At 50.2% G+C, this 24,515-nt stretch overlaps 1 protein-coding gene across 4 annotated transcripts in view; it reads left to right on the top strand.

The window, feature by feature from the left end:
- The window catches only part of LOC306811325 (S-adenosyl-L-methionine-dependent tRNA 4-demethylwyosine synthase TYW1-like), a 396,352-nt gene that overhangs the window by 11,674 nt on the left and 360,163 nt on the right, over positions 1-24,515 (top strand). For all 4 annotated transcript variants that reach the window (XM_079324920.1, XM_079324918.1, XM_079324919.1 and 1 more), the window contains exons 8-10: positions 6,056-6,161; positions 18,130-18,182; positions 21,319-21,437. In XM_079324920.1, the coding sequence (XP_079181046.1) occupies positions 6,056-6,161; positions 18,130-18,182; positions 21,319-21,437 (278 nt within the window). The remainder of the gene's footprint in view (positions 1-6,055; positions 6,162-18,129; positions 18,183-21,318; positions 21,438-24,515) is intronic.

The following is a 24,515-nucleotide window of genomic DNA, read 5'->3' as shown; positions in this document are numbered from 1 at the left end:
GGGAGAGCTGGGGGTGCTCACCTGGAGAGGAGAAGGCTCCAGGGAGAGCTCAGAGTCATTTCCAGGGCATAAAGGGGCTCCAGGAGAGCTGGAGAGGGACTGGGGACAAGGATGGAAGAATAGGACACAGGGAATGGCTCCCACTGCCAGAGGAATGGGTGGGATATTGGGCAGGAATTGTTCCTGTGATTGGGGCAGGGCTGGCACAGGGTGCCCAGAGCAGCTGTGGCTGCCCCTGGATCCCTGGCAGTGCCCAAGGCCAGGCTGGGCAGGGCTGGAGCAGCTGGGACAGTGAAGGTGTCCCTGCCATGGCAGGAGTGGCACTGGATGGGCTTTAAGGTCCCTTCCAACCCAAACTATTCCAGTATTCTGTGGGATTTTTTTACCACCTGAAAAATTGCTGTTGAAATGAAATGTTCTTTTTGTCCTGAACTCCATGGAAAATAAAGAAATGGAGTGGAGAAGTCTTTACAGAGCCATTTTAAAAAGAATTTGCCAAAGGTGGCAGGAGTGTGGAAGGATGTGTGCTGCCCACTCTGTGTGTGAGAGAGCAAAAGAGACTGAATGGAAAATCTTACTGGTTTGAATTTGGGCGTTTGGGACATGTGTTAAACTGTGTTAACTGGGTTTCAGTTGGGATTTTTTTGTGGCACAGAAGAAAGAAATAAAATGTGAAAATATGTCTTAGTTTTCAAGTATAAGCAGTCCCTTTTGGGTGGACACAGACACATTGTTAGTTTTGACTCCTTTGGTGCCTTTGAAAATCAGTCTTGTTCCTGCCTTGTCAAGGAAATCTCCCAAATCAAACAAACTCTGGCAGGGCCTCTCAGCAGTGTGTGAGTTGGAGCTGTGCTTCAGCAGCACCTTGTAACAGCTGCCCCACAGCAGAGCAGTGCTGGAGGAGCTCAGTGCAGCACTCTGAATCCCCCCTGCAGATACATTGGAAAGTTGTGACCTGGAGATTTCTTGTGCTTGAGGACTTGAGCTGATGTTGAACCTTCAAGAAGATGACATTGGTGGGATCATTTTTGCTTCTGCTTTTCATAGGAGATGCTCAGTGCCCTTTCAGGCTGATACACTTGGATGGCAGCATAAGCTCTTGTCACTGCTTGTCTGCAGGAATTTGGGATTTTAAATTCAGCTCAGAGATCTCAGCAGTGACTTTTCAGACAAAAGAAAATGGAAAATTCCTTCTGTGAGGATGGAGTTGCAGGTCTGTTTTCATTGTTTAGGTGGGAGCTGGGGCTGCTGCCTCAGGATAGCACCAGGGACCTTCTGTTATCCAGCAGCATAGGGAGGGAGCTAGGGATTCCACCTCCTGATTTAAAATTCACAGGGAATTTTACTTAGGGGGAGAAAATTCCTGTTTCTGAATTTGGGTTTTTTTGGTATCAGTCAGAACTTCTCAGGGACTTTCTCCATTTGGAAGGGAACCTACAAGGAGGATGGAGTGCCAGGACACAGGGAATGGCTCCCCACTGCCAGAGGGCAGGGACAGATTGGATATTGGGCAGGAATTGTCCCTGTGATTGGGGCAGGGCTGGCACAGGGTGCCCATGGAAGCTGTGGCTGCCCCTGGATCCCTGGCAGTGCCCAAGGCCAGGCTGGACAGGGCTGGGAGCAGCTGGGACAGTGGGAGGTGTCCCTGCCATGGCAGGGGTGGAATAGGGTGAGCTTTAGAGTCCTTCCCAATCCATTTCATGATTCTGTGGCTTTTGGGCCACTTTTTGAGAGCACTTACCCCAATTTTTCCTTCTGCCCCAGGCTGATGTCTTAATCATGGCCATGTGCTGCATTGCCCTGTTCCCATCTCAGCTCCTTGTGCTGCTCTCAGCTCTTTGTGCTTCACTGGGCAGTGCTGGGGTGGGTGTGTAGCCTGTGATTATGTAGACTCTGGCAGCTGTTTTTAATAAGATTTTCTGTCTGTTGGGCTGTTTGCTGGTTCACAGCTCACTCACTCTGAGTGCTCAGCTCTCTCTGCTGCAGGAGCTCCTGGCTGTCTCTGCTGGGGACTGACAGGGTGCTGTGGGATTGACAGGGTGTTCACCCTGGGCTCAGCAAATTGCAGCTCTGTCTCTGCCTGTCACAGCTGAATTGTGACAGCCACAGCTGTGCTCCTGCAGGAGGACAGTCCCCACAGTGCCCCCTCTGCTCCTGTGCTTGTGTTCAGGGGTGTCTTTGTGGACTGTCCCCTTTTTCCCGTGTGTTCCAGCCTTCCAGGTAGGTTGTTTTGTAAGGAAAGGAGCACTATTCCTGTGGGCAACCTGGTGTCCCATCAGCTCCCCAAATCTCCACGTGCCTTCTGTCAGTGGTGCTGCTGCCAGATGAGGCTGAGCAGGGGAGGAGCTGCCAACATTGCTGTGCCCCAGGGCCATTGCTTCAGAGCTCTGCTCTGTGAACTTTAACTCTCCTTCATATAATTCATGAACTTTACCAGTTCATTCCCCAGCTCCTGGGGAAGTGTTACTAATCCTTCTTGCTGCCAGGCAGTTTTCCTGACAGCCTGGCCAGTCTTCCCTCAGTGCTGTTCTGTTGGTGCTGGCTCCAGCCCTGGTGTGTTCCTGTTTGCTTAATGCTTGTGCTTTTCATTTGGGAAAAGATCCTGGAGCTTGTAGATGGATGAGACTGTAAATCGTGGCAAGGCCAGGGGTTTCCTTTGTCTCACCCCTGGGAGGTTAAGCAGGAAGAAGTTGAGTCATAATTGGGTGTAAATTTTTTTCTGAGAGTAAAAGCTTTTGGAGGAGCTTTTTTTCCCTCTGCCATGGCACATCAGTAAATAGAGCCAGGAGGCTAAAAGTACTAAATTAAGTTAATTTAAGGAATCAGAGAATGGCTTGGGTTTGAAGGGACCTTAAAGCTCATCTTGTTCCATTGTCAGGGGCACCTTCTACTGTCCCGGCTGCTCCAAGCCCTGCCCGGCCCTGGGCACTTCCAGGGATCCAGGGGCAGCTGCAGCTTCTCTGAGCACCCTGTGCCAGGGTCCTGCACCCTCACAGGAAAGAATTTCTCCTTAATATCTAACTCTAATTTCCCCTGTGTCAGAGTGAACCTGTTCCTGCCTGTCATGGTACTCCAGTTCCTGATTGCAGGATTCCTCTCTGGCTTCCCAGTGTCCCCTCCAGACCCTGGAAGGTGCTGGGAGTTCTTCACACAACCTCCTCTTCCCTAGGCTTTGTGTGGAGTTTTGGTGCCTTTTTAATTTTTCTCCCCCCTGCACAATCAGTTTGAAGAGTGTTTGATGGACAAAGTGGGAAACACAGGGAGCTGTCAGGCACCTGGGCATCCTGGAGAGAGCATTTCAGAGAGGAGGAGTGGCAGGAGCACATCCTGGTGGGCACTTTGGGGGTGGCTGGGGCTGAGTTTGGGGGGCAGACTTGGAGGTAGCCCTTTGAAACACTGGCACTGGGATTTGTCCTGGGGCAGGGAATGCTGAGGCCCTCACTTGTGTCAGGGGCTCTTGGTCCATGGAAGTTGTGTTTTCCTTTTCTTGGGAATGTGTTGCCTCTGTCTGTGGGAGAGAGAAAGGGAGGGGATTCCTTTTCCCCTCATACCTGAGCTTCATCTGCCTTTATTCACAACCAAACTCCTCCAGCCTGCAGTGGAGCTGTGCTGAGCCTTCCAAGGAATTGGGGTATATCCAGAGGTTTTCCTCATCTCTGGGCTCAATCCTGTGTGAGCTGCACCACCAGTTTTTGGCTGAAGTGAAGTATTTCAAGGGTCTGAAAAGCTGCCTCTTGTCACTGCTTGCTTGATTTGTTATGGAAAGACAGTGATTTGCCTTGGATTTACTGCTGGGCTTTCTACTAAATCACCACAACTGGAGAAGTTTGCTCTGTGCAAAGTTAACTTTTTTCCCTCCTCTCCAACCCTCAATAACAGTTTATTAAGTAAATAAGTAAAAATCCCTGTGCAGTGAATTCCATTTCCCACCAGGAGTATGTGCAGCCAATCCCCTGCCAAAGTGAACAGCTCAGTTATTGCAGGACAGGGAGAAACAAAGCAGGGTTTTGTTTACAGGCCACATCAGGGTGTGGGCAGGGAGAATTGTGATCCCCTCTGTGGAGGGAAGATGAGCACTGAACTCTATTTCTGCCCTGCCTGGAGGGAATGGGATGTTGTTCTGTTGAGCTGCTTTCCTCAGGTGCTGCAGTGATAGAGAGGTAGAAATGCAAATGTTTTCCATGCAGAAGGACTTTGTCTGTGTTTGGAGGCTCTCTTGGATGGGGTCTCTCATTTTAATTAAATGAATGTCTGCATTTTTAATACTAGGATGTGCTCCACAGTGGAGATTTAGTTCTTGTGGGAGGATTGACCTGGCCTGAGATGGCAGAGCTAAGACCAGGAGGTGTCCATGTTTAAATCCTGCTCAGGACTTTGAGGGGCTCCCAAATCACAGGAGCAGGGAGTGATTTGGGTGGGAAGGGGCCCTAAAACTCATCTAGTTCCACTCCCCTGCCATGGGCAGGGCCTCAGTCTGTGCTTAGGTAGGGCCTTGCCTGAGGCCTGGGTTAAGTGATGGCTTGTGGCAGGACAAGTCTTTATTTAACACTTGGAAGATGAAGTTTCTATCTATTATCTCCTTCCTTTCTTATGCATGAAGCTTTCCCAGCAATATTAATATTTTACTGTTGAAGAGTCTTGCTGATAAATTAAGATCAAGGCTTAAGAAATGAGCTTTAAAACCCATTAAATGACAATTAATTATTAGATGTAGGCTTCCAGGGGAGTTTTGATGAGTTACAGAAAGCAATGAAGTCTTGCCTAAAGGCTCAGGGAGCTGAGTGGAAGGAAGCAGAAGGTGGATACAGCTTTTCAGAAAGGACCATGTTGTGGTACTCATTGTTGAAAAATGCATTTCTGAGCAACATCCCTGAAACTGTGAGCAGAGTTTTATTCAAAACAAGTAGGGAAGGTAATAATAATCTCTGTCCCTAAATGTTTTACTCTCCTGTTTCCTTCTAAGTGTTAATTAGGAGCTCTGCTTTGTCCTTGAACCTCTCTGTGTGTGGGTTTTACTATTTAAATTTATTTTTCTTTGGAGAAAAATATATTATTTTTCTGAGCAGTTGCTCAGGTACAGAAGCAGCCTGTTTTGTGCAGGAGCAGTCAGGCTCCTCTCCCAGTTTGTGATGAGCAGTTTGGGAGTCAGGAGCACTGGTTTCCTTAGTGATGCTGACAGTTGGTGCAGAGACTCAAACTGGAAGCATTTCCATTAACTTTTCCATGGCTTTGGCACAAAAGAGGCTTGGATGTGAAATAGCCTCAGTGTTGTCAAGACAAAATGTCCTCTGCTGGTTTTTGTTTGTTGTTTATCCATAACTCCTTCAATAAAAGCCATAAAGGACTGACAGATTACAAGTTGCATGAAATATCCAAGTAATTATTTCCACTTTGATGCTTCTTTGTGCAGACATGAAACAATAAATACCCATAAAGTCTCAGCTGTGACACTCACACAGCAGGGGAGTCACCACTTGTTACGTGCCAGGGTTTGCTTCTCCTGCCTGTGACTTTATCCCAGTGTCTGGAGCTGCTGCCCAGGGCTCAGCTGTGTGTGGGAGCAGCTGGAAGCCAGACTTCCATGGGCTGCTGCTGGAGGGAGCAGGAGGATCAGCCTCTTCCTGCAGGCCTTTGCTGGGGCTGAATTTTGGTGGTGCAGGTGCTGCTGCTTCAGGGCTCCTCTGTTCTCTGAAGCCCTGAGCTCTCCCAAGAAGTGGCACCCTAGGTACACATTGGTTTGGTTATTGTGCACTCATGAAACATTTTGGGCTTAAAACCTGGAGTCACTCTTGGATGAGATTTCACACCCTAGTTGTTAAAATATCCTTGGGAATTTTATTGCTGTGTCAGTGGGACAGGTCTGGTGTGCTGGGGTGTTATTTTCCAGATTACTGTCCTAAATGCCTGATGGGAAGAGGGATGAGATGCAGCATAGCAGGGAAGCAGGAACTGCTGTGTAGCACTTGGTTGAGTTTGGTCCAGCAGGTCTGTGCCCCAGTGTTTGGGGTGGTGCCTGGCTCTAACTGGCTGTCATTCATTCCCTGTCTTCCAACAGAGAGAGCAGGAGCTGCAGGAAGGAGCTGCTGGAGCTGGGAGGAAGGAGGAGGCTGAGAGGAGAGAGATGATCACCCCAGCCCTGAGGGAGGCACTCACAAAACAAGGTGAGGCTCTGCCCAGAGCAGCTGGGGCACAGCTCAGAGTCTTGGTGCTGCCTTTGAGCAGAGCAGTGGGGAAGTTGCTGCCCTGGACACACAGAATGGCTGGGGCTGGAAGGGCCTCTGGAGATGTGCCAGTCCAAGGTAGTTCCCCAGGGCACAGGAATGTGTCTGAGGGGATTTGGGTATGGCCACAGAGGGGCCTGCCCTGAGCAGCTGTTCCAGAGCTCTGCCACTCTGGGGGAAGGGGCTCTTCCTCATGGGGAGCTGGAATTTGTGGTGGTTTAGTTCATGGCCATTGCTCCTCATCCTGTCACTGATGGCACTGAACAGAGCCTGGCACCATCCTCTGATACCACCTGGGGACACTTTATGGATTGATGGGATCCCTCTCAGCCTTCCCTTCTCCAGACTGACCAGGCCCAGCTCCCACAGCCTCTCCTGACCAGGGAGATGCTTCAGGCCCCAAATCATCTTTGTAGCTTCCACTGGACCCTCTCTGGTAGCTCCTGGTCTTTACTGAGCTGTGGATTGCTGGGATTGCTCTTCCTGATGCCCCCAGGATCCCAGTGGCCCTCCCAGCCTCCAGGACACTCTGCTGGCTCCTGGGCTCCTCATGCAGTGCCTGGAGCTCCCAGGGTTTGATGTACCTGCTGGGGCAGCTTGGGAGATGTGCCAATGGTCCCACACTCTGCAGCTCCCACAGTGTAGGTTTGTCAGAGAATATTTAAAGATCAGCTTTGCATCTCTTTTGCATCTTAGTCCTTTGCTTTTATCTGGGTTTCAAACTCTGGGTTGTTGCTGAAACACTGTTTCCAGAAAAGGAAGTAGTTCAAACTAATTTTAGCCATCCACTAGATGTTTAGATCAGCAGCTCTCCAATCAGAGCAGCTGGAGTGGATTTAATGCCTTTTTTTAAAACAAAGGACCAGCATGAGGAGAGGCAGACTGAGCCTTGCAGTTCAGGAGTCTCAGCTGGGAGTGGCAGAGCCAGGAGGAGGCTGATGGGAGCTTCCTTTTGCTGCTCACATGGAGACTATAGGGAGTTTAGTCTGATTGCTTTTCTCTCTTGGGGTGGAGTGTGCTTGGTTTGCTGTTAAATCAATGTTATGGTGGTGTATGGTTGGAAAAGGTTTTTAAGATCATCACCAGCACAACACCACCCCCATGTTCAGCAGTAAACCATGACCTCAAGTGCCACATCCTCACCTTGATTCAGCTTCCAGGGATGGGGATTCCCCACTGAAGCTCCTGGGGCTGCCCCTGTGTCACTGAGAGCTGAGCTTTGCAGTCTGGCATGTCCTGGCTGAGTCCAGCTCTGCACCCCAGCCCTGCTGCTGCCAGGCCTTGGCTGCTCTTTGGCCTGAGCTTTGCAGTGCCTGGATTGCTCTGCCCAGCCTGTGGCCACCAGCTTTGGTCACTGGGTTTGCATCAGCTTTGACACAGCTGGGAAGCACAGAGCCATTCTTTAGCTGTGTGGTGTGAGAATGACCCACAGCAAGGAGTGGCTTTGCCTTCTCCTCATGGCCAGGGAGCTGCTGCTGGCTGGGGCCAGTGCAAGCCTTGGACCAATCCATCTTTTTAGCCTCAGTCCTGAAGGCTGTGGTGTGGTGGCAGTTACTTGGTTTTTGTATGTTGTGTATTTGACTGCATTTTATTTATATTTTACTTCATTTTGTGTTTAAGGTGGCAGTCTTTTGTTTTTGTTTATCCTTTTTATTAGTTGCTACTGAAGAAAGCACAGGGGATGGGGGCAGTGCTCTGTGCTGGCCCTGTGCTCTGTGTGGTGGTTGAAGCATTTCCTCTAGGCTCAGTCTCACCAGTCCCTGCTGGTTTGGGTTTGGGTGTGAATGGAAGTGTGCTGTTGTATAAAGTGGCATTTGGAAAATAAAGCAGTACTGGAGGGAACCAATACCACAATTCTTTTGACTCAGAGAAGGCTCCCCAGAGAGCTCTGATGTCCTTGTGACACTCCAGGGACAGGAATTCACTATCTGGTTAAGTGGGTCCACAGTTCTCCCTTCCTGCAGTTCTCATGGTAGTGCCAGTGTTGGAGCCACTGGTAGAATCTGCTCACATAAATCTGCACTTTCCAAGACTCTAAACTGTTGAGTCCTTTAAAGCCCAGCTGCCTCTCCCAGCTCTCCCTCCTCTGCTGCTCACCAAATTCTTCAGTGGTCACTCAGCTGTGAAAAAGAGAAGCTGTGTTGTTTTTTTTTTTATGTCATATAATATTTTCTTGTAAATAACACACCAGGAAGGCTTTTGTGGCTACAAGACTAAAACAATTCCCTTCTTCTCTTAGCATCATTCCCCCTAAAATAACAAGTGCAGTGTAGTCAAAAGATTCTCATTTATTTTGCACCAACTGGTTTCTTTGGGTGTAGGTTCAGTATCTTTTCAAGAGTATCCCTGAGGGCATAATTAGCCCAAGAGAAGGAAAATGAGTATTAGTGATTCAGGGAGAACTGTTCTTTGATTCTGCAGTTGCATAACAAAGGTTTTCCTTGGTGCAGCATCTCCTCAGACCATGGTAGTGCTCACTGTGGATTCAACTTCAAAGCAATTTACCTTCCTGCAGGTAAAGGGAACAGTGCTTAAGCAAAGGTTTTTATTTTAGCCCTTGGAGCTGCATGCTTGCAGATACCTTGATAACAGGTACTCAGCAAGAGCTGCTTTTGATAGTCCCATCCAGAGACAGCACAATTCCAATTCCATTTCCATCAGTGCCCAGCCCTGCCTGGAACACCAGCACAGCACTGAGGTTTTGGTGAGTGCCCAGTGCAGTGGGGGAGAGGCTGCCAGTGGTTCTGTGCTGGGTTTGCAGTGCTCCTGGTGTTGCTTCACTCATCCTGTGTGTTCAAGTAGCCTGAAAGAAATGAAATGAACTGAAAATAGAAACTTTCCATGTTTACATTTCCTGTGGAGTTTAGGGAATACAGCTCAATTTCGTATTTGCTTTTTGGGGTTGCTTGTAAATTTTTGATCCCTTCTGGGCTGAAAGTTGCTTTTGCATGGCCTGGGTGCCAGGAGCCTTTGGTATAGTGTGAAGGACTCCTGAGCCTTTCCAGTGTTCCTGGTTTCTCAGGAAGTGCATTTAAATCCTTGGTGAGCTTTAGAGGGAGTCTCAAGCTGCTGTAGGAAAGATGAAAGTAGAAAAACACAGTGGGGTTTTCTCTGTAAAACAAACAAAAAACCAGAACACCTTCTATGTGTCAAGGGAGGATCAGGCTGGAGATCAGGAAAGGTTCTTCCCCAGAGGTGCTGGCCCTGCCCAGGCTGCCCAGGGAATGGGCACAGCCAGAGCTCCAGGAGCTGCCAGGGATGGACAGGGAGGGATTGTTGGGGTGTCTGTGCAGGGCCAGGGGCTGCACTGGGTGATCCTTGTGGTCCCTTCCAGTCAGGCTGTTCATGACTCAGGGACTGACCATGACTTTGTGCTCTGCTGGGGCTGCTGCCATCATTAGTCACAAATGCTTCTGCATTTGCCAAATGTTTTATTGATGCTGATGGTCTGACTGAAGCCAACCATGTCCTGCTGGATGCTGGCAGCTGGGAGAGGGATTGTTCAGTGCCTGCCTGAGCTATTTGGAGCTCAGACATGATGTGTCTCAGTGCCAGCCACCTCCATCAGCCCTGTCATGTCAAAGGGGTTGTTGAGCAGCCCTGGGTCGACTCTGACGCACTTCCCCCAACGGGGCAGGAATGGAACAGGAGCAATGAGCCCAAAGCTCTGACACCTGAGTGTGTGCTGAGGAGGCTGCAATGAGGAATGGCTTCCTACTGCCAGAGTCAGATGGGGTATTGGCAGGGAATTGTTCCCTGTGAGGGTGGGGAGGCCCCTGGGTCCCTGCAAGTGTCCATGGCCTGGCTGAATGGGGCTGAGGCACCCTGGGACAGTGGAAGGTGTCCCTGCCCATGGCAGGAGTGGCACTGGATGGGCTTTAGGTCCCTTCAGGTCAGACCATTCCATGATTGCAGGATTTCTGAAGCTACTCACTCACACTGTGTTTCTGCCATGCTCTTTGCCTTGCTCTCTCCTGCTGTGACAGGACCAAACAAATCCCTGCTCTCCCTGCCTGGCGGCACAGTGGGAATGGGTTAATGATGCTAAAGGCTGACCCTGCTGACATTGGATAAATTATTCTGTCCCATAAGGACAGTTTTGCTGCAGTCCAGTTGGCTCTGTCCTTACTGTTGAAGGAAGGCTACAATTTAGCCCCAGGGTGCCCAGGACACCTCTATTTCACTTGTCTCCAAAGACGAGTGGTGCATTAAGAGACAGCTCTTATCTGAAATAGTCTCTTCAGCAGCTATTTAAACTGTCCTGCTCTGACTTTGTGCTGCAGCTAAAGCTGTGCTTAGGCCTGTGCTTTTTAGCAGGCAAGGGCAGGCAAGAGGCTGACTTCAGAAAAATCCCAGACTGGGCTTTTCAGGTCCTCACCAACCTGGAGTTGAGATTTTTAAAAGCTTTGGTGGCTTTTGCTGTCCCTTTTTGGGCTGAGGTTCCCAGTGCCTGCAGCTCTTGTTCCCAGCTCAGCCTTTGGAGTGTCCAGCATGTGGAAATGGGATCCCAATCCATGGCACAGACCTGGCACAGCTGAGTGCTTTGCAGGCTCTGTGCTGCAGGCTTTGGGAGGAGCTGTTTAACTCCAGGTGGCACTAGCAGCCCACAGCTGCCTCCAGGATTGGTGACACTGGTGCAGTCCCCAGAATGTGCCACAGAAATCAAATACTGGCCGTGGGCAGATTAAAAATTACTTTTCTAGCTGACAAATGACTCGTGGTGAGCAGAGTAAATACAGTGACCAAATCCAGGCACAGAGAAGACTTGATCAGTTCCTTAGGAAATGCCTGTAAATAAAAGGCAAACACACAGGTAACAGGAAGGAGTCCAGGCAGCAGAAGATGCTTAAGCCTCACTGTGTGAGAGCTGCCAGGAGCTGCTGGAGAGCTGACTGCAATTCTGATGTGCTGGCACAGCTGTACCACCTGAACAGGAGCAGAGGAGATGGCAAAATCACATTTGGGGGGCTGATTCTTCTCTCATGTGTTACTAGAGCTGGTAGAATAACTCCATGTATAACAGAGAAAAAGAAAAAGAAACATGTTTATGTTTGAAGTGCATCCTTTTTTTTGTTTGTTTGTTTTAGGTTTTGGCAGGGGTTTGGAGAGTATTGGGCTTTGAAATTAAGTCTAAGCTGGAACAAAGTACAGGATATGTTCAGGCAAGGATAAAATTTGCTGTCCTTTCTTCATAATGTGACACTCACCCTACACAAGGGGACAGTTCAGACATGGAAATGTGGAGAAGGGAATGTGCCCTGAATGACTGAAAAGTGTCTCAGGAAAAGAGAACAGAAAAGAGATGCAGCTCACAGCAGTCAGCAGTTCTATCTGTTACCTTTTGGGTTTGTTCTGGGTGGTGCAGGGGGAGACTTGTGCAGTTGGAACCTCCCATTCCACACTTCAGCCAAAGCTGACTCTGAGGTACAGCTCTTAAAGATGCCAAGTGCTTGCAGACTTCTTGAGTTTTTCTGTGAATAAAGAATTGCAGAACCCCAGACTGATTTTGGTTGGAAAAGACATTAAATCTCATCCCATCCCACCCCTGCCATGGCAGGGACACCTTCCACTGTCCCAACTGCTCCAACCCCAATGTCCAGCCTGGCCTTGGGCACTGCTAGGGATCCAGGGGCAGCCACAGCTGCTCTGGGCACCCTCACAGGAGCAATTCCTGCCCAATATCCCACCCATCCCTGCCCTCTGGCAGTGGGAGCCATGCCCCATGGGAATGGCTGAATCACCAGTGAGATTGGTTATCTTTGAGGTCTCTTCCAATCCAGATCAGTCCATGATCCCTTTTTTGGGAGTGCTCTGGTTTGGTGATGCTTTTGGGCAAAGGGGCCAGATTCAGAAGGTTCTTCTGCATTTTCTCTGGTGTTGATACAGGTGAGAGAATCAGTGGTCTCCAAGGCTGTTTCTGGAAAAGGCATCATTTGACAGGAAATGATGCCTTGGGTTGTGGCAGGTTTTATATTGCTGTGCTTCAGGTGGAAAGGTGCTCTTGGATGAAAAGAGTCATCTGGGTTAAAGGGAAAAGCCAGACTTTGAGAATCCTTGAGGTCTCATGATCAGCTGGTATTTGTGGTAGCTCCTGGCATTCCCACCCCTGAACTTGGTTGGCTCTGATTGCAGCTGCTGAGTCCCTTTCACTGCCCCCAGGAGGCTTTTACTGTGTTTTAAAAGTGTTCAGGATGTTGTGTTGTGTACAATGAGAGGGATCTGAGGAGCTGAGGCCAAACCTCCCATCCCTTTGGGAGGGACAGGGCTTGTCCTGCAGTCCCTGCTTCTGTCCCACTCCTGCTTTCAGCTCATGGCAGAAATCCTTCCCAAATCACTGCTGTACTTTTTAAGAGCCTTTTTTTCAAACAAAGAGACAATTTAAAGTAGATCTTGGTGGAAAAGTTGAGCAGTTGTAGGAGTAAACCTGTAGGTGTCACTTGTCACGCTTGGGCAATCTGAAAAACTCCACTTCCTAGAGTCCCCTTCTTTCTACATATGTATAAAATACTGACATAATCTGAATAGGTGCATCACCAGGGGCATTTGTTGTTGTTATTATTACTATTATTACTGTTGTTATTAATTTTCAAGTATTCTTTGTCTTTTGGGTGGTGACTCAGGCACAGCAGGTGTTTCAATGAGGAAAATGGTCCTTCCAGGTGGTGGGGATGGATCCTGCTGTGTCACTGACCTTCAGCTCTGGCCCTGTTAAACTGCACTCTCCACAACCACAGGAAATTGAGAATTTTTTTCCCTGTAAACCTTCTGCTAGTGTGAGACTGCCCTGAGCTGCAGCTCTAGCAGATAATCCACGCCTCAAAGCAGTGATTTTATTGCAGGAGAGTGCTGGATGGCCCCACACAGAGGTGTCAGCTGTACTTTGCTCCTCTCAGGGCAGTTCTGTGACAGGCAGCAGAGTTTGGGAGACACAGGGAGGCCTTGGAGGGGCTTTCCCCAGCTCCTGCACTCCTGGAAGAGGATGGCTCAGTCTTTTCCTTGGGGTTTTTGGAGCTTTTTCAACCACAGATCTCCTTCTTTCTCTTGGTATTGAATATTTTTCTTTGGGATTTTGGGTCGAAGCAAACTTTTGGTGCTGCAGAGATGTGAACTGGGGGGTGTCGGCCAGGCAGGGATTGTCCTCTGTTCTGACACTGCTGGGGCACTTCCAGTCCTGGGGTCAGTTCTGGGCCCCTCAGGACAAGACAGACCCTGGGGAGCTGGAAAGGGGCTGAGCCTGGAGCAAAGGAGGCTCAGGAGGGACCTTGTGGCTCTGCACAACTCCCTGCCAGGAGGGCACAGCCGGGGGGGTCGGGCTCTGCTCCAGGGAACAGGGACAGGAGGAGAGGGAACGGCCTCAGGCTGGGCAGGGGAGGCTCAGGGTGGAGATCAGGAGGAATTTCCCCATGGGAAGGGTGGTCAGGACTTGGATCTGCTCAGGGAGGTTTGGAGTCCCCATCCCTGGAGGTGCCCAAGGAAGGGCTGGACTTGGCACTCAGCACTCTGGGCTGGGGACAAGGTGGGCATTGGGCACAGCTTGGGCTTGATGACCTTGGAGGTTTTTTCTAACCTCAGGAATTAGAAAAAACTAGAAAAAACTCTGTGAGTTCTGTTCTGGACATTTTGGCACCTGGAGATAGTGTGCAGTCCCTGAAGGCTGCTCAGCAGGGCTGTTAGAGCTCTTCTGAGAGTGCAGATGTTGTGACACAGCTCCTGATTGGGACATTTGTGCTTGTAGAAATTCTGCTCTGCTCTCAAAAATAACAGAATTTCTCAGTTATGGACATAATTCATCCATGTCCCGGAGATTGGAAAGACTGGATGTGTCTGGCAAGCCACACCCAGAGCACCTGGACACTGGAATGTGCCTGGGGAATACAGACAGTGTTCTGGCTCAGTGCTGAGGGCTCAGCTGGTTCCCTCCATGAGTTCTTTGAGTTTCAGAGGAAGGACTGATAAACTTATTTCCAGGATGGAGTGGAAATGCTGCAATGTGTTTCCAAAGAGCTGAGCACAGTCCTGCCCCAACTCTGGAGCAATCAGGAGCTGTGACTTTGGCCATCTCTCCAGCTCCACGTCCCTCTGTGCTCTATTAAACTGCAGTTGGCCTGTCAGGGTGAGCAATCACCACATGTTCCTCAGCCTGGTGTTACTGCCTGATAACACTCATTTCACCCCAAAGGTTGTTCAAAAGCTTAATTCACGTCTATAAAAGTGACACTTAATTTCAGTGAAGTTTGGCAGGCCTCTAGGTCATCTAAAATTTATCATCTAGAGCAGGATCAGTTCATACCCAGCCTTCAGATGGGATGTTCTTGTCCTTTATTTGGGAGCTGAGCTGATTACTGTGAGCCTGCTGATTCCTTTGCATATTAGACTGTGGAAATAATAAATAAATTGGTTTGTTCAGCTTTAGTGTCTGAAGGTACACAGGGGTGGGGAGCAGCAGGTCCATCAAACTCTGGATTGTTTGGAAGGTGCTGTATCCAAATATCCACTTAGAGTTATTGCTCACGAGTCACAGCCCTTCAGAGCAAGGGGGGAATGTGTTCACAGGGAGTGCTGGCACCCACAGCTCCAGACTTGGGGCCATCAGGAGGATTGGATTCAAGCACTCTTGGCCTTGGCAGAGCCACAGGGATGTTGTGGCAAGGCTGATGGAAGAGTGGAGCTGGCTGGAGCTTCCAGAAGGGAGGCTCAGCAGGAGCTGCAGTGTGGGAGCAGGGCTGGAGACCCTCAGGCTGGCTTTGATCACAGTTTTTCACATGTTTAATTTTAAACTTTGCAGTAAGGATGTGCCTGTGCCCCTGTGCTGGCACTGCTGAAGTCACACCCCAATCCTGGGATCAGATTTGGTCCCTCACTGCAGAGAGGACACTGAGGGGCTGGAGCATGTCCAGGGGAAGGAACAGAGCTGGGAAGGGGCTGGAGCCCCAGAAGGGGCTGAGGGAGCTGGAAAGGGGCTGAGCCTGGAGAAAAGGAGGCTCAGGAGGGACCTTGTGGCTCTGCACAACTCCCTGCCAGGAGGGCACAGCCGGGGGGGTCGGGCTCTGCTCCAGGGAACAGGGACAGGAGGAGAGGGAACGGCCTCAGGCTGGGCAGGGGAGGCTCAGAGTGGATTTTGGGGAAACCTCTCACTGAAGGATTGTCCAGCCCTGGCACAGCTGCCCAGGGCAGGGGTGGAATGCCCACCCCTGGGGGGGTTTAACAGCCCTGTGCATGTGGCACCTGGGGACAAGGCTCAGTGCTGGGGGAAGGGTTGGACTCAATGATCTCACAGGGGTTTCCCAGCCAGAACTGCCTGTGATTCTGGGACACTCCCAGTTTCTTACTTAACCTTTTGTCCTTTTTTCCAGACTGCTCTGCTGCCACCTCCCAGCAGTGCAGCCAGTGCTGAAGAAAGGTTTTGCAGTGTTGTAGGGTCTCTGCTCACCTGCAGCAGGGGTGGAACAAGCTTCCAGCCTTGGGCTCTGGTATTTTCTCTCATTCCCAAGTGTCAGAAGCTTGCATTGGCCAGCACCAGTGCTGGGTGGCCACATCTCCCAGTTCCCTGGTGCAGGACCCCCAGTTCTGTGGGTTTGGAAGTTGTGCACATCTCTGCTGTCTCCTGTCACCACAGCTGGGACTCCTGGCAGTGACAGAGGTGAATAAGCCTTCTCTCATCCCCAAAGCTCGCTGGCACAAACAAAAGGCAATTTTGATGTTGAACATGTACAATTCTTGGCCTTTAAAGGAAGCTGTGGGTGCTCCACATGGTGGAAGTTGATTTAAGGAACTTAAGAGAAAATGCTGGAGCTCTGGAGCTTGGCACCTTGCTCAGTTCAGCTGCTTCCACTCTTCCCTCAAACAGCTCAGTAGCAGATCTGGGTGGGCATGTCCTATTTCCAGTGTAATTTTTCTGCAAAACCCATTTGAAAGTAACCATGTTGCTGTTACTGACAAGTGATTTGTGAGAGAATAATCTTATATGACTGCTGGTGCTGGATTTGGAGAAATGGGAAAAGTAAGGCTTGGGCTGTTCTGGGTGACAGCAGCGGAGTGTGCCTTGGACAGCTGTATTAGAGGGAGGAGGAATGCAGCACCTTTTCAGCTCTCATCCACAAATCCTGTAAGGACACACAGTTTAGCAGGGCAGGGAGGTCTCAGCTGAGATTAGACCTTGCTGGACAAGCTGTTTGCAGGGAAAAGCTGCAGAAAGAGGCAGGACAGAGCAGGGCAGGGAGGTGTTGGGTTCCAGCCACGTGCAGCTGGAGTGTGTGTGTGGCTGTGCCCCTGGAACCTGCACCAGCATCTTCTGGGTCTCAGCCACTCTGAGGTAAAGGTATCCCCAAGGCTGCACATGGCTTTGGGGACTGTCTTAGAAGGGCTCTCACAGAATCCCAGAATGGTTTGGGCTGGAAGGGACCTTTAAGAGACTGGGCAGGGACACCTCCCACTGTCCCAGCTGCTCCCAGCCCTGTCCAGCCTGGCCATGGGCACTGCCAGGGATCCAGGGGCAGCCACAGCTGCTCTGGGCACCCTGTGCCAGCCCTGCCCCAATCACAGGGACAATTCCTGCTCAATATCCCATCCATCCCTGCCCTCTGGCACTGGGAGCCATTCCCTGTGTCCTGTTCTTCCATCTCTTGTCCCAAGTCCCTCTCAGCCTTCTAACAGCAGTGGTCACTCTGTCTATATTGGAGTGAGAGGAGATGATCAAGCACCATCAGGTGCAGGGGGCAGAGGAGCCTGGGCAGGTCCCTGCTGGGCTTGAATGGCAGGAGCAGGGCATTGTTTGATCCCTGTTAGCCCTGGCTGTGTGCACACAGTTCAGTTTCTGCCTGCTGCAGCTGGTGTGGCATCTGCTGCTGCTCTGATTCCTGGCTGGCTTGGTGTCCTTGCAGGTGTGAGGGACTTTGGGATGCACTTGCTCTTGCTGGGGCTTTGCTATGCCAGAGCTGCTCAGGGACAGACAAGCAGGGCAGGGCACTTGTGCTGCTGCTCTGTGGAGGAGCTGCAGGCCCATTTGCTGAGCTGAAGGCTTTTTCCCAGTTAAATTTGTGCTTGGAAGGAAGAAGACTTGAAAGTTAAAAATCCAATCTTTTTCCTTCCCTTAACAGTGCTAATAAGAGCAGCAGGAAGGTGCAGTAGGCAGCTGAGAGCTGCTGAGTCTGGGCACAGCCAGGCCAGTGAGTGTGAGGCACTGTGAGGGACACAGTGAGGTGTCTCAAATCCCTCTTATTTTTATGCTGATTTGGAAGAGACTTTTAATCCTTCAGACATATTGGCCTCTAAGCACTTTTCTCAAAGAGGAATATAACCCCACTTGAGCAATTTGGGTAATAATAGCACTTAGTGCTTAATGAACATTGTGCAATTAATCCTCCTGGACCCATTGGAATGGAATTGTGTTGATCTTGGCTGGGGATGAGGAGCTGATGTGAGCTCAGCTTTCCTTTGGGTGTGGAGGAGCAGCTCCCTCACCATGGCTGCTCCAGGGCCAGTGGGTGGAACTGGTGAAGCTCATTGGGGTTCAGGCTGAGCCCTGGTTGTGTTCCCTCCAGTGCCCTCCCAGCTGTACTGGGACTCAGCTCCTGTCTGCAGGCTGGGACAGGGATCCTGGGGTCTGGGGCCAGGGAGGTGCTCCTGGTTCCCTGTCCTGCTCCTTGGCTCTGGGAGCTGTCCCACAGCCTGGGTTAGGCAGGATCAGGGCACCCTGATTCAAACCAGCCTCAGCAATATCAATACATGTCCCACTGAAAGAAACCATTTCCAGTTGGCTGAGATCCCTGGTGGTGTCACATTGGGGCCAATGGGGAAGAGCAGCATTGAGTCCATGGTGTCAGTCACTCTGGGTACCACTTGGCATATTTTGTGTGTAAATTCTTGCAGGCTAAACTCAATTGTCTGATGAATTGTGCTTTGTTTTCAGGTTATAAACTCATTGGGAGCCATTCTGGGGTGAAGCTCTGCCGATGGACAAAGGTATGCTCTGTTTCCTTTTCTCATTTCATAAATAAAAACAAACCTAGAGACTTGCTCAGGTATTCCAATTTCCTGATGAAATATCATTTAAAAATGTGCTATTATTTGCACAAACCCAAATTCTATCTTTCAAGCTATAACCTTGCATTTCCAACTATTAAAATCCCTCTGCAAAGAGTGAAAATACAGTTGAGCACAGAGCTGGGAACATCCTTTCCTGATTTTTCCTGTTATTCTGCTGTCTGCCTAAACATTTTCTGCCTACTGAAATCCACATGAGGGAAAAGTGGGGAGGTTGTATCCCTGGTGAGAGGTTGTGGAACAGGGATAACTCAGCCATTGCCACACTTGAGCAGGCACATGGGGCTGTTTGAACCAGGGGCTTCCCTGGTTCTCAGCATTTACCAGATCAGATTTCCACGGGGAGATGTTGTTAATGATTTCATTGTTGTTAGTGATTTGTTTCCCTGCTCTGTGGGATGTGTGTGGATGTGGCTGTGTACAATACCTGTGGGTATGGGCACTCCTGTGTGACACAGCCTCCTTCCAGCTCTGCTCTTGGAGGAGCTGGAACTCCATAGCATTTCAAGCAGTTTCCAGACTTAAAAACATTCCCAGCAGAGGCACAGAGCTGCGGAGAACAAACTGCAGCCCCTTCAGGTTTCTGCTGTCCTTGGCAGGTCCCTCTGGAGCTCACAAGTCTCTAATGTTGTACATTTGGGGAACAGAGAACCATTAAGAATGGAAAATCCCTCTGAGATCATCGAGTTTAACCCTTCCCCCAGCACTGCCAAGGCCACCACTGACCCCTGTCCCCAGGTGCCACATCCACAGGGCTGTTAAACCCCTCCTGGGTGTGCCAGGCACTGACCATCCTTTCAGTGAAGAAATTCCTGCTGATCTCCACCCTGAGCCTCCCCTGCCCAGCCTGAGGCCGTTCCCTCTCCTCCTGTCCCTGTTCCCTGGAGCAGAGCCCGACCCCCCCGGCTGTGCCCTCCTGGCAGGGAGTTGTGCAGAGCCACAAGGTCCCTCCTGAGCCTCCTTTTCTCCAGGCTCAGCCCCTTTCCAGCTCCCTCAGCCCCTCCTGGGGCTCCAGCCCCTTCACCCATCATGTTGTAACATCTTGCACCCTTGAGCACCCCTGGCTGGGAGCCTCTGGAATCAGCACCTGGTTAAGATGCCAGCACATCTGTGATTCCTGTGTTGTGGCAGTGATCAGTCCTTGCTGTCTGAGCTCTCCTTTGCTTCCTGCTAAACTTTGTTTATTTTTGAAAGAGTCTTTAGGATGCCATCCCAGGGTGGGCTGCAGAGTTCTCACTGCAGTGCCTGGTGTCAATGAACTGTTGCAGAGCCTTGTTCTCCTGAGCAGCATAGAGAGCCCACCCTGGGCTGTCTGGAGTGCTCTGGGATGCACTGATCCCACTGCTGCTCTGCTGGTCCCTCTTACACCCATTTCTCCCTTCTATCATTTTTAGTAGCAGACATGATCACAAAGCATTTAAAGAAAACTTGCCAAACTTCACTGTTTTGTCTGAGAAAGCCAGAGAACTTATTTTTATGAAAGACCCAGACTTTAATGCTGCACTGTAAAGCCATTTCACAAAATAAATAGCAGCTCTGTGTGCTTAGATGGGCTCACACTATTTTTAGCTTAAGCAGGAATTGAATGTAAAGTCTTCTAATAAATTGAGCTGAAATTGGTTCCAGGCAGTGGCTTTGCCTCAGGTTCACACCAGTGTGTGAGAGTCTTCAGGAGCTTTGTGGAGGGAGCAAAGCAGGAGCAGGGCTGGCAGGACCAGTATTAAATGTAGTTTCATAGAAGTAACTCAGATGGAAAAGATTGGGTTCTGTCAAATTCCAGAAAAAACCAAAACCTTGTGTGTTTTAGAAAGAGTCTGTTTGCCTTAGGAAAATCCAAATATAACTTGCTCTCCTGAATTTGTGGATCTCCTGAAGTCTCTGTCATTTGAAGAATGGGTAGAATCAACAGCATTTTCCATGTAATTTAATCTTCCACCTATACAACCAGTTAGGGATTAGCTGTAGATTTTTTCCCTGCTGCTCCTTTCTGTTGGATCACCAGGACTCTCCAGGAAGAGGAAGGCAGATTAAAAGGTGCTGTGTTATATTTCACATTTTCTCTTGAGAGTATTAGTTTCTTTCTCGTTTATTATTATTTAACTAAGCTAATGAAAGACAGCTTTTTCTGCAAGCAGCCTGCATGATAAATAGGAGTTGAATCCTGTTGGGAAAGCTGCTGTGGCTGTGCTGAGAAGGGAAGTGCAGCATCCTGCTGGAGCCACTGCCAGCTGTGAATGAGGGTTTATAAGGTCAGGGCATTTATTTGATTTAGTGCTGCAAGAAATACTCTGCAAGATAAATGAAAATAATGGAGTATTCAGTAGGGACAGCCTTGAAATGGATCCTTACTGCTCCTGAGAGAGCTTTTCCAGGAGCACTTCCTGCAGCTCAAGAGGCTTCACCTGCTCTTCATGGGCTGAGTCTGAAAGGCTCAGGAGAGCACATTGTTGTGCTGGGTCTGCCAGAGAAGGGACTGAGTAGCTTAAAGTTAATTCTCTAACACAGGGATGAGTTTGACCTGCTAAATGCAGTGTGGCTGCAAGGGTGCATGTAAGGAGTCACATTTTATAGGGAGCTGGGAATTTCTCAGAGCAGGTGGCACTGGTCTCCCTCAGCCCTGCTCAGGGCATTGCTGAACTTGGATCTGGAGTCACAGGTGGCTGAAGGGAGGAGATCCACAGCTGTGCCCTCAGTTTGCCTCCAGATGGGGAGTTTTAACTCTCCTGGTGTGTGTGTGTGTGTATGTGTGTGTGTGTGTGTGTGTGTTTTTCCCTGCCCTCAGCTCTCCCCTAGGTGGGTTTTAACTCTCCTGGTGTGTGTGTCTGTGTGTGTCTCTGTGTCTCTGTGTGTGTGTTCCCTGCCTCACTGGCCCCAGGTGGGTTTTAACTCTCCTGGTGTGTGTGTCTGTGTGTGTCTCTGTGTGTCTGTGTGTGTGTCCCCTGCCTCAGTGGCCCAGGAGGGTTTTAACTCTCCTGGTGTGTGTCTCTGTGTGTCTGTGTGTATCCCCTGCCTCAGTGGCCCAGGAGGGTTTTCAGCTCTGCTCTTCTCTCCTCAGTCCATGCTGCGAGGCCGTGGGGGCTGCTACAAGCACACCTTCTATGGCATCGAGAGCCACCGCTGCATGGAGGCCACTCCCAGCCTGGCCTGTGCCAACAAGTGTGTCTTCTGCTGGAGGTAAGGCATCCAGGGGCCCTGTGGGACACAGCAGCTGTCCCTGAGCCAGCTGTGCTCTGGGGACTGTGGGCTGGGTGTGTTGGGTGACCCCCCGAGGGGCTGAGCAATGTCTTTGGAAACTGGACCATTTTCCATGTGTAAAGTACCTTCACCCCTGCCAATTCCAGTGCTCTGAAGAGTGAAAAGTGATCACTCAGTAACTGCTGCCTTCCTAAAAGAGCAGCTGATAAATGCCAGAATTACTGAGGCAGGAAAAGCCATCCAGGATCATCCAATCCAAGCTGTGTCCAATGCCCACCTTGTCCCTATCCCAGAGTGCTGAGTGCCAAGTCCAGCCTTTCCTTGGGCACCCCCAGGGATGGGGACAATTCTTCCCATGGGGAAATTCCTGCTGATCTCCACCCTGAGCCTCCCCTGCCCAGCCTGAGGCCGTTCCCTCTCCTCCTGTCCCTGTTCCCTGGAGCAGAGCCCGACCCCCCCGGCTGTGCCCTCCTGGCAGGGAGTTGTGCAGAGCCACAAGGTCCCTCCTGAGCCTCCTTTTCTCCAGGCTGGACAACCTGTCCTCAACCCAATGACTTCCCACTGGTCAGGAAAGTATCCTCTTTCCTCAGAGGACTGACTGTGGTGAATTCCTGAAGGAAAGGAGCTGTGCTGGATTTGAGCTGCTCTAGCACTACTTACTGCCTCCTGCTGGGCTTCCAAGGGTGGTGTGTGCCAGGCTGGGAGAGTGCAGGGTGGGGTTGGGAGGAGAGGCTGAGGCTCAGCAGAGATGCCAGCAGTGATGTGAGAGTACCCAGAGTGGGAGGACAGGGAGGCTGTGCTTTGAGCAATTTTGTTTTCCACCCTGCTAAATCATCCCATGGAAGCTGTACTTCCTCTGGCTCTTACACCTTACTCCAGGCTTCCAACAACACCCATTCCATGGTGGTCCAGCATCCCAGTGAGTATTCCCTGAGCAGCCTGAGACTGTGGAAGGTGTCCCTACCCTGGCAGGAGGTGGAATGACATGTTCTTGAAGGTCCCTTCCCACCCAAACCATTCTGGGATTCCATGATAATATTTATATGCAAAATCAGCCAAATTCCTCTGAGTGCTCATTTCTGTCTTTCATAATCCTTGAGTTTTAATAATACAGATATTTCATGGGAGCATTTAAAGTTCTTCCCTAACTTGGAGGTTGCTTGAAGACTGTCTCCCATGTTAAATATGATCACTGGGCATCCTGTGCAGTTTGCATTTAGGAGTCTATTCCAAAATGTTCCTTGGAGCTCTGGATGGGCTTTCCTCATACCCTGGCTTGTAAGGAGGCAGCAAATGGCACCTCTAATGTGCAGCTTCTGCCTTACTTCAGAGCAGGGCAGTGACTTGGAAGGAAAACCTTCTGCTGGTGTCTGTTTTCTACGTGGTGTGCATGGAATCCTGCAGTGAGACTGTGCTGGGAGGGACACTGCCCTGCCTGTGCTTGTCCCTCTGTTCCCACACACTAGGTACATCCCAAACAGCAAACAGGAACGTGGTCAGGATGAGGGGCTTTGTTCCTAACATTTCTTCACAGAGCATTTCCCAGTTTCTCTTCCAAATGCCCTCATTCAGGATTTTTTGGCAGCAGCCTGGATGTGGAATAGGCTGAATCAGGGAAATCCAGCAAGTGTGAACTGGAGAGTGCAGAAACTGATAAATGAGATAGTACAGATTTATCAATAATTGATAAATCACTCCATTAATGTAGAGACCCAGAGAAGATGGCACTGTTCCCTGTGTCTCTAACTCTTCATGCTGTCACTGTCACTTGTCACTTCAGAGGGATCTGGCAGCAGCAGCCTGATGACAAGTGCTGCAGTGCTGATTTTCCTACTGGCTACAACCTGAATGCAAGGCAGCAGCTGCCCAGGGCACTGAGCTCAGAGCTTTTAGCATTGATTCATTTATTTCCCTGCTGTGGGTGAGGTGGGTGGCAGGTGTGGGACTCTCCCATATGGAATGCAGCTGGCTGTCTTCAGGCCTCCCCTGGAAATGGGAAGTTTAAGTTGAAAGATGTCAGGCTCAGTTTGAGGCTCATCCCAGGACTTTAAGCTTGATTTAAACCAGAACTGCTGCTGAAAGAAGGTTTCTTTTTGGTGATTTTTCCAGCTCCTGTGCCTGGGCTGCTGCAGCCTTCACGTGGCTGTGAGAGGGATCTTCCCTCCCTCCTTGCCACACCCAATCCCTGCTGATCCTGTGCCAGCCCAGCTCCCAAACCCTGCAGTCAGGCCTACCTGCACTTCTTGTTTTATGCCCCACACCTTGCAGGTTCTTCACTGCTGGGCAGGATAAACAAGGCAGCTCCTGAGCAGCAGGTGCCATCTGTGCTGCTGCAGACATGTGAAATCCTGGTTTGGATCTGCTGCTGGCAGAATGTTTTTCATGCAGGTTTTGTGCTGGGCTCCTCGTGCAGCTCTGCAAGCTGCTTTGCAGATAAGGCTGCTGGGATTCTTTCTTCTTGATCTCTTCTTTCAGGATTTTGACATTTGTAGATTCTGCCAGTGTTTCCAACTGCACAACCACTGAGCTCTCCCCAGATGGCTGAAGGAAAGGCCAAGGAGCCTGTTTATTTTCTCTTCCTCACTTTGGCAAGAATGCTGCAGTTCAGCTGCTTTCCCTGGGAACTGGATGTCACTGGAGTTGGCTGGTCCTGACTGACACATTTTGGCCCCAAACCAGTAATCATGGAATCACAGACTGGTTTGGATTGGGGCCTTGAAGGGCATCAGTTCCAGCTGCTGTGGGCAGAACACCTCCACTAGAGCTCAAGGGTGGAGCCAGTATCCAAACCCCCTCAGAAAATCAGATGTTATCAGAGATGTGGCTTCACTCTGCACTGGATGCTCTCCTTGTCCCCCTTGTCCCTGGGAGCTGTCACAGCAGCCAGGGACCCCTCACTGGCTTGTGCTTCCCTGCCTGTCCCCTTCAGAGAGGTTGGGTGTGCAGGATTATGTGTCAGTTTTTTGTGGAGACAGGAAAAGCAGACTGGGAGATGGGAACAGCAGGAGCTGTGCCAGGGCAGGCTCAGGCTGGAGATCAGGAAAGGTTCTTCCCCAA

The sequence above is a fragment of the Erithacus rubecula genome, assembly GCF_903797595.1.
Source record: "Erithacus rubecula genome assembly, chromosome: 22".
Classification (NCBI taxonomy): Eukaryota; Metazoa; Chordata; class Aves; order Passeriformes; family Muscicapidae; genus Erithacus; species Erithacus rubecula.
The sequence above is the reverse complement of the archived record's forward strand: the minus strand, read 5'-3'. Positions and strand labels throughout refer to the sequence as shown.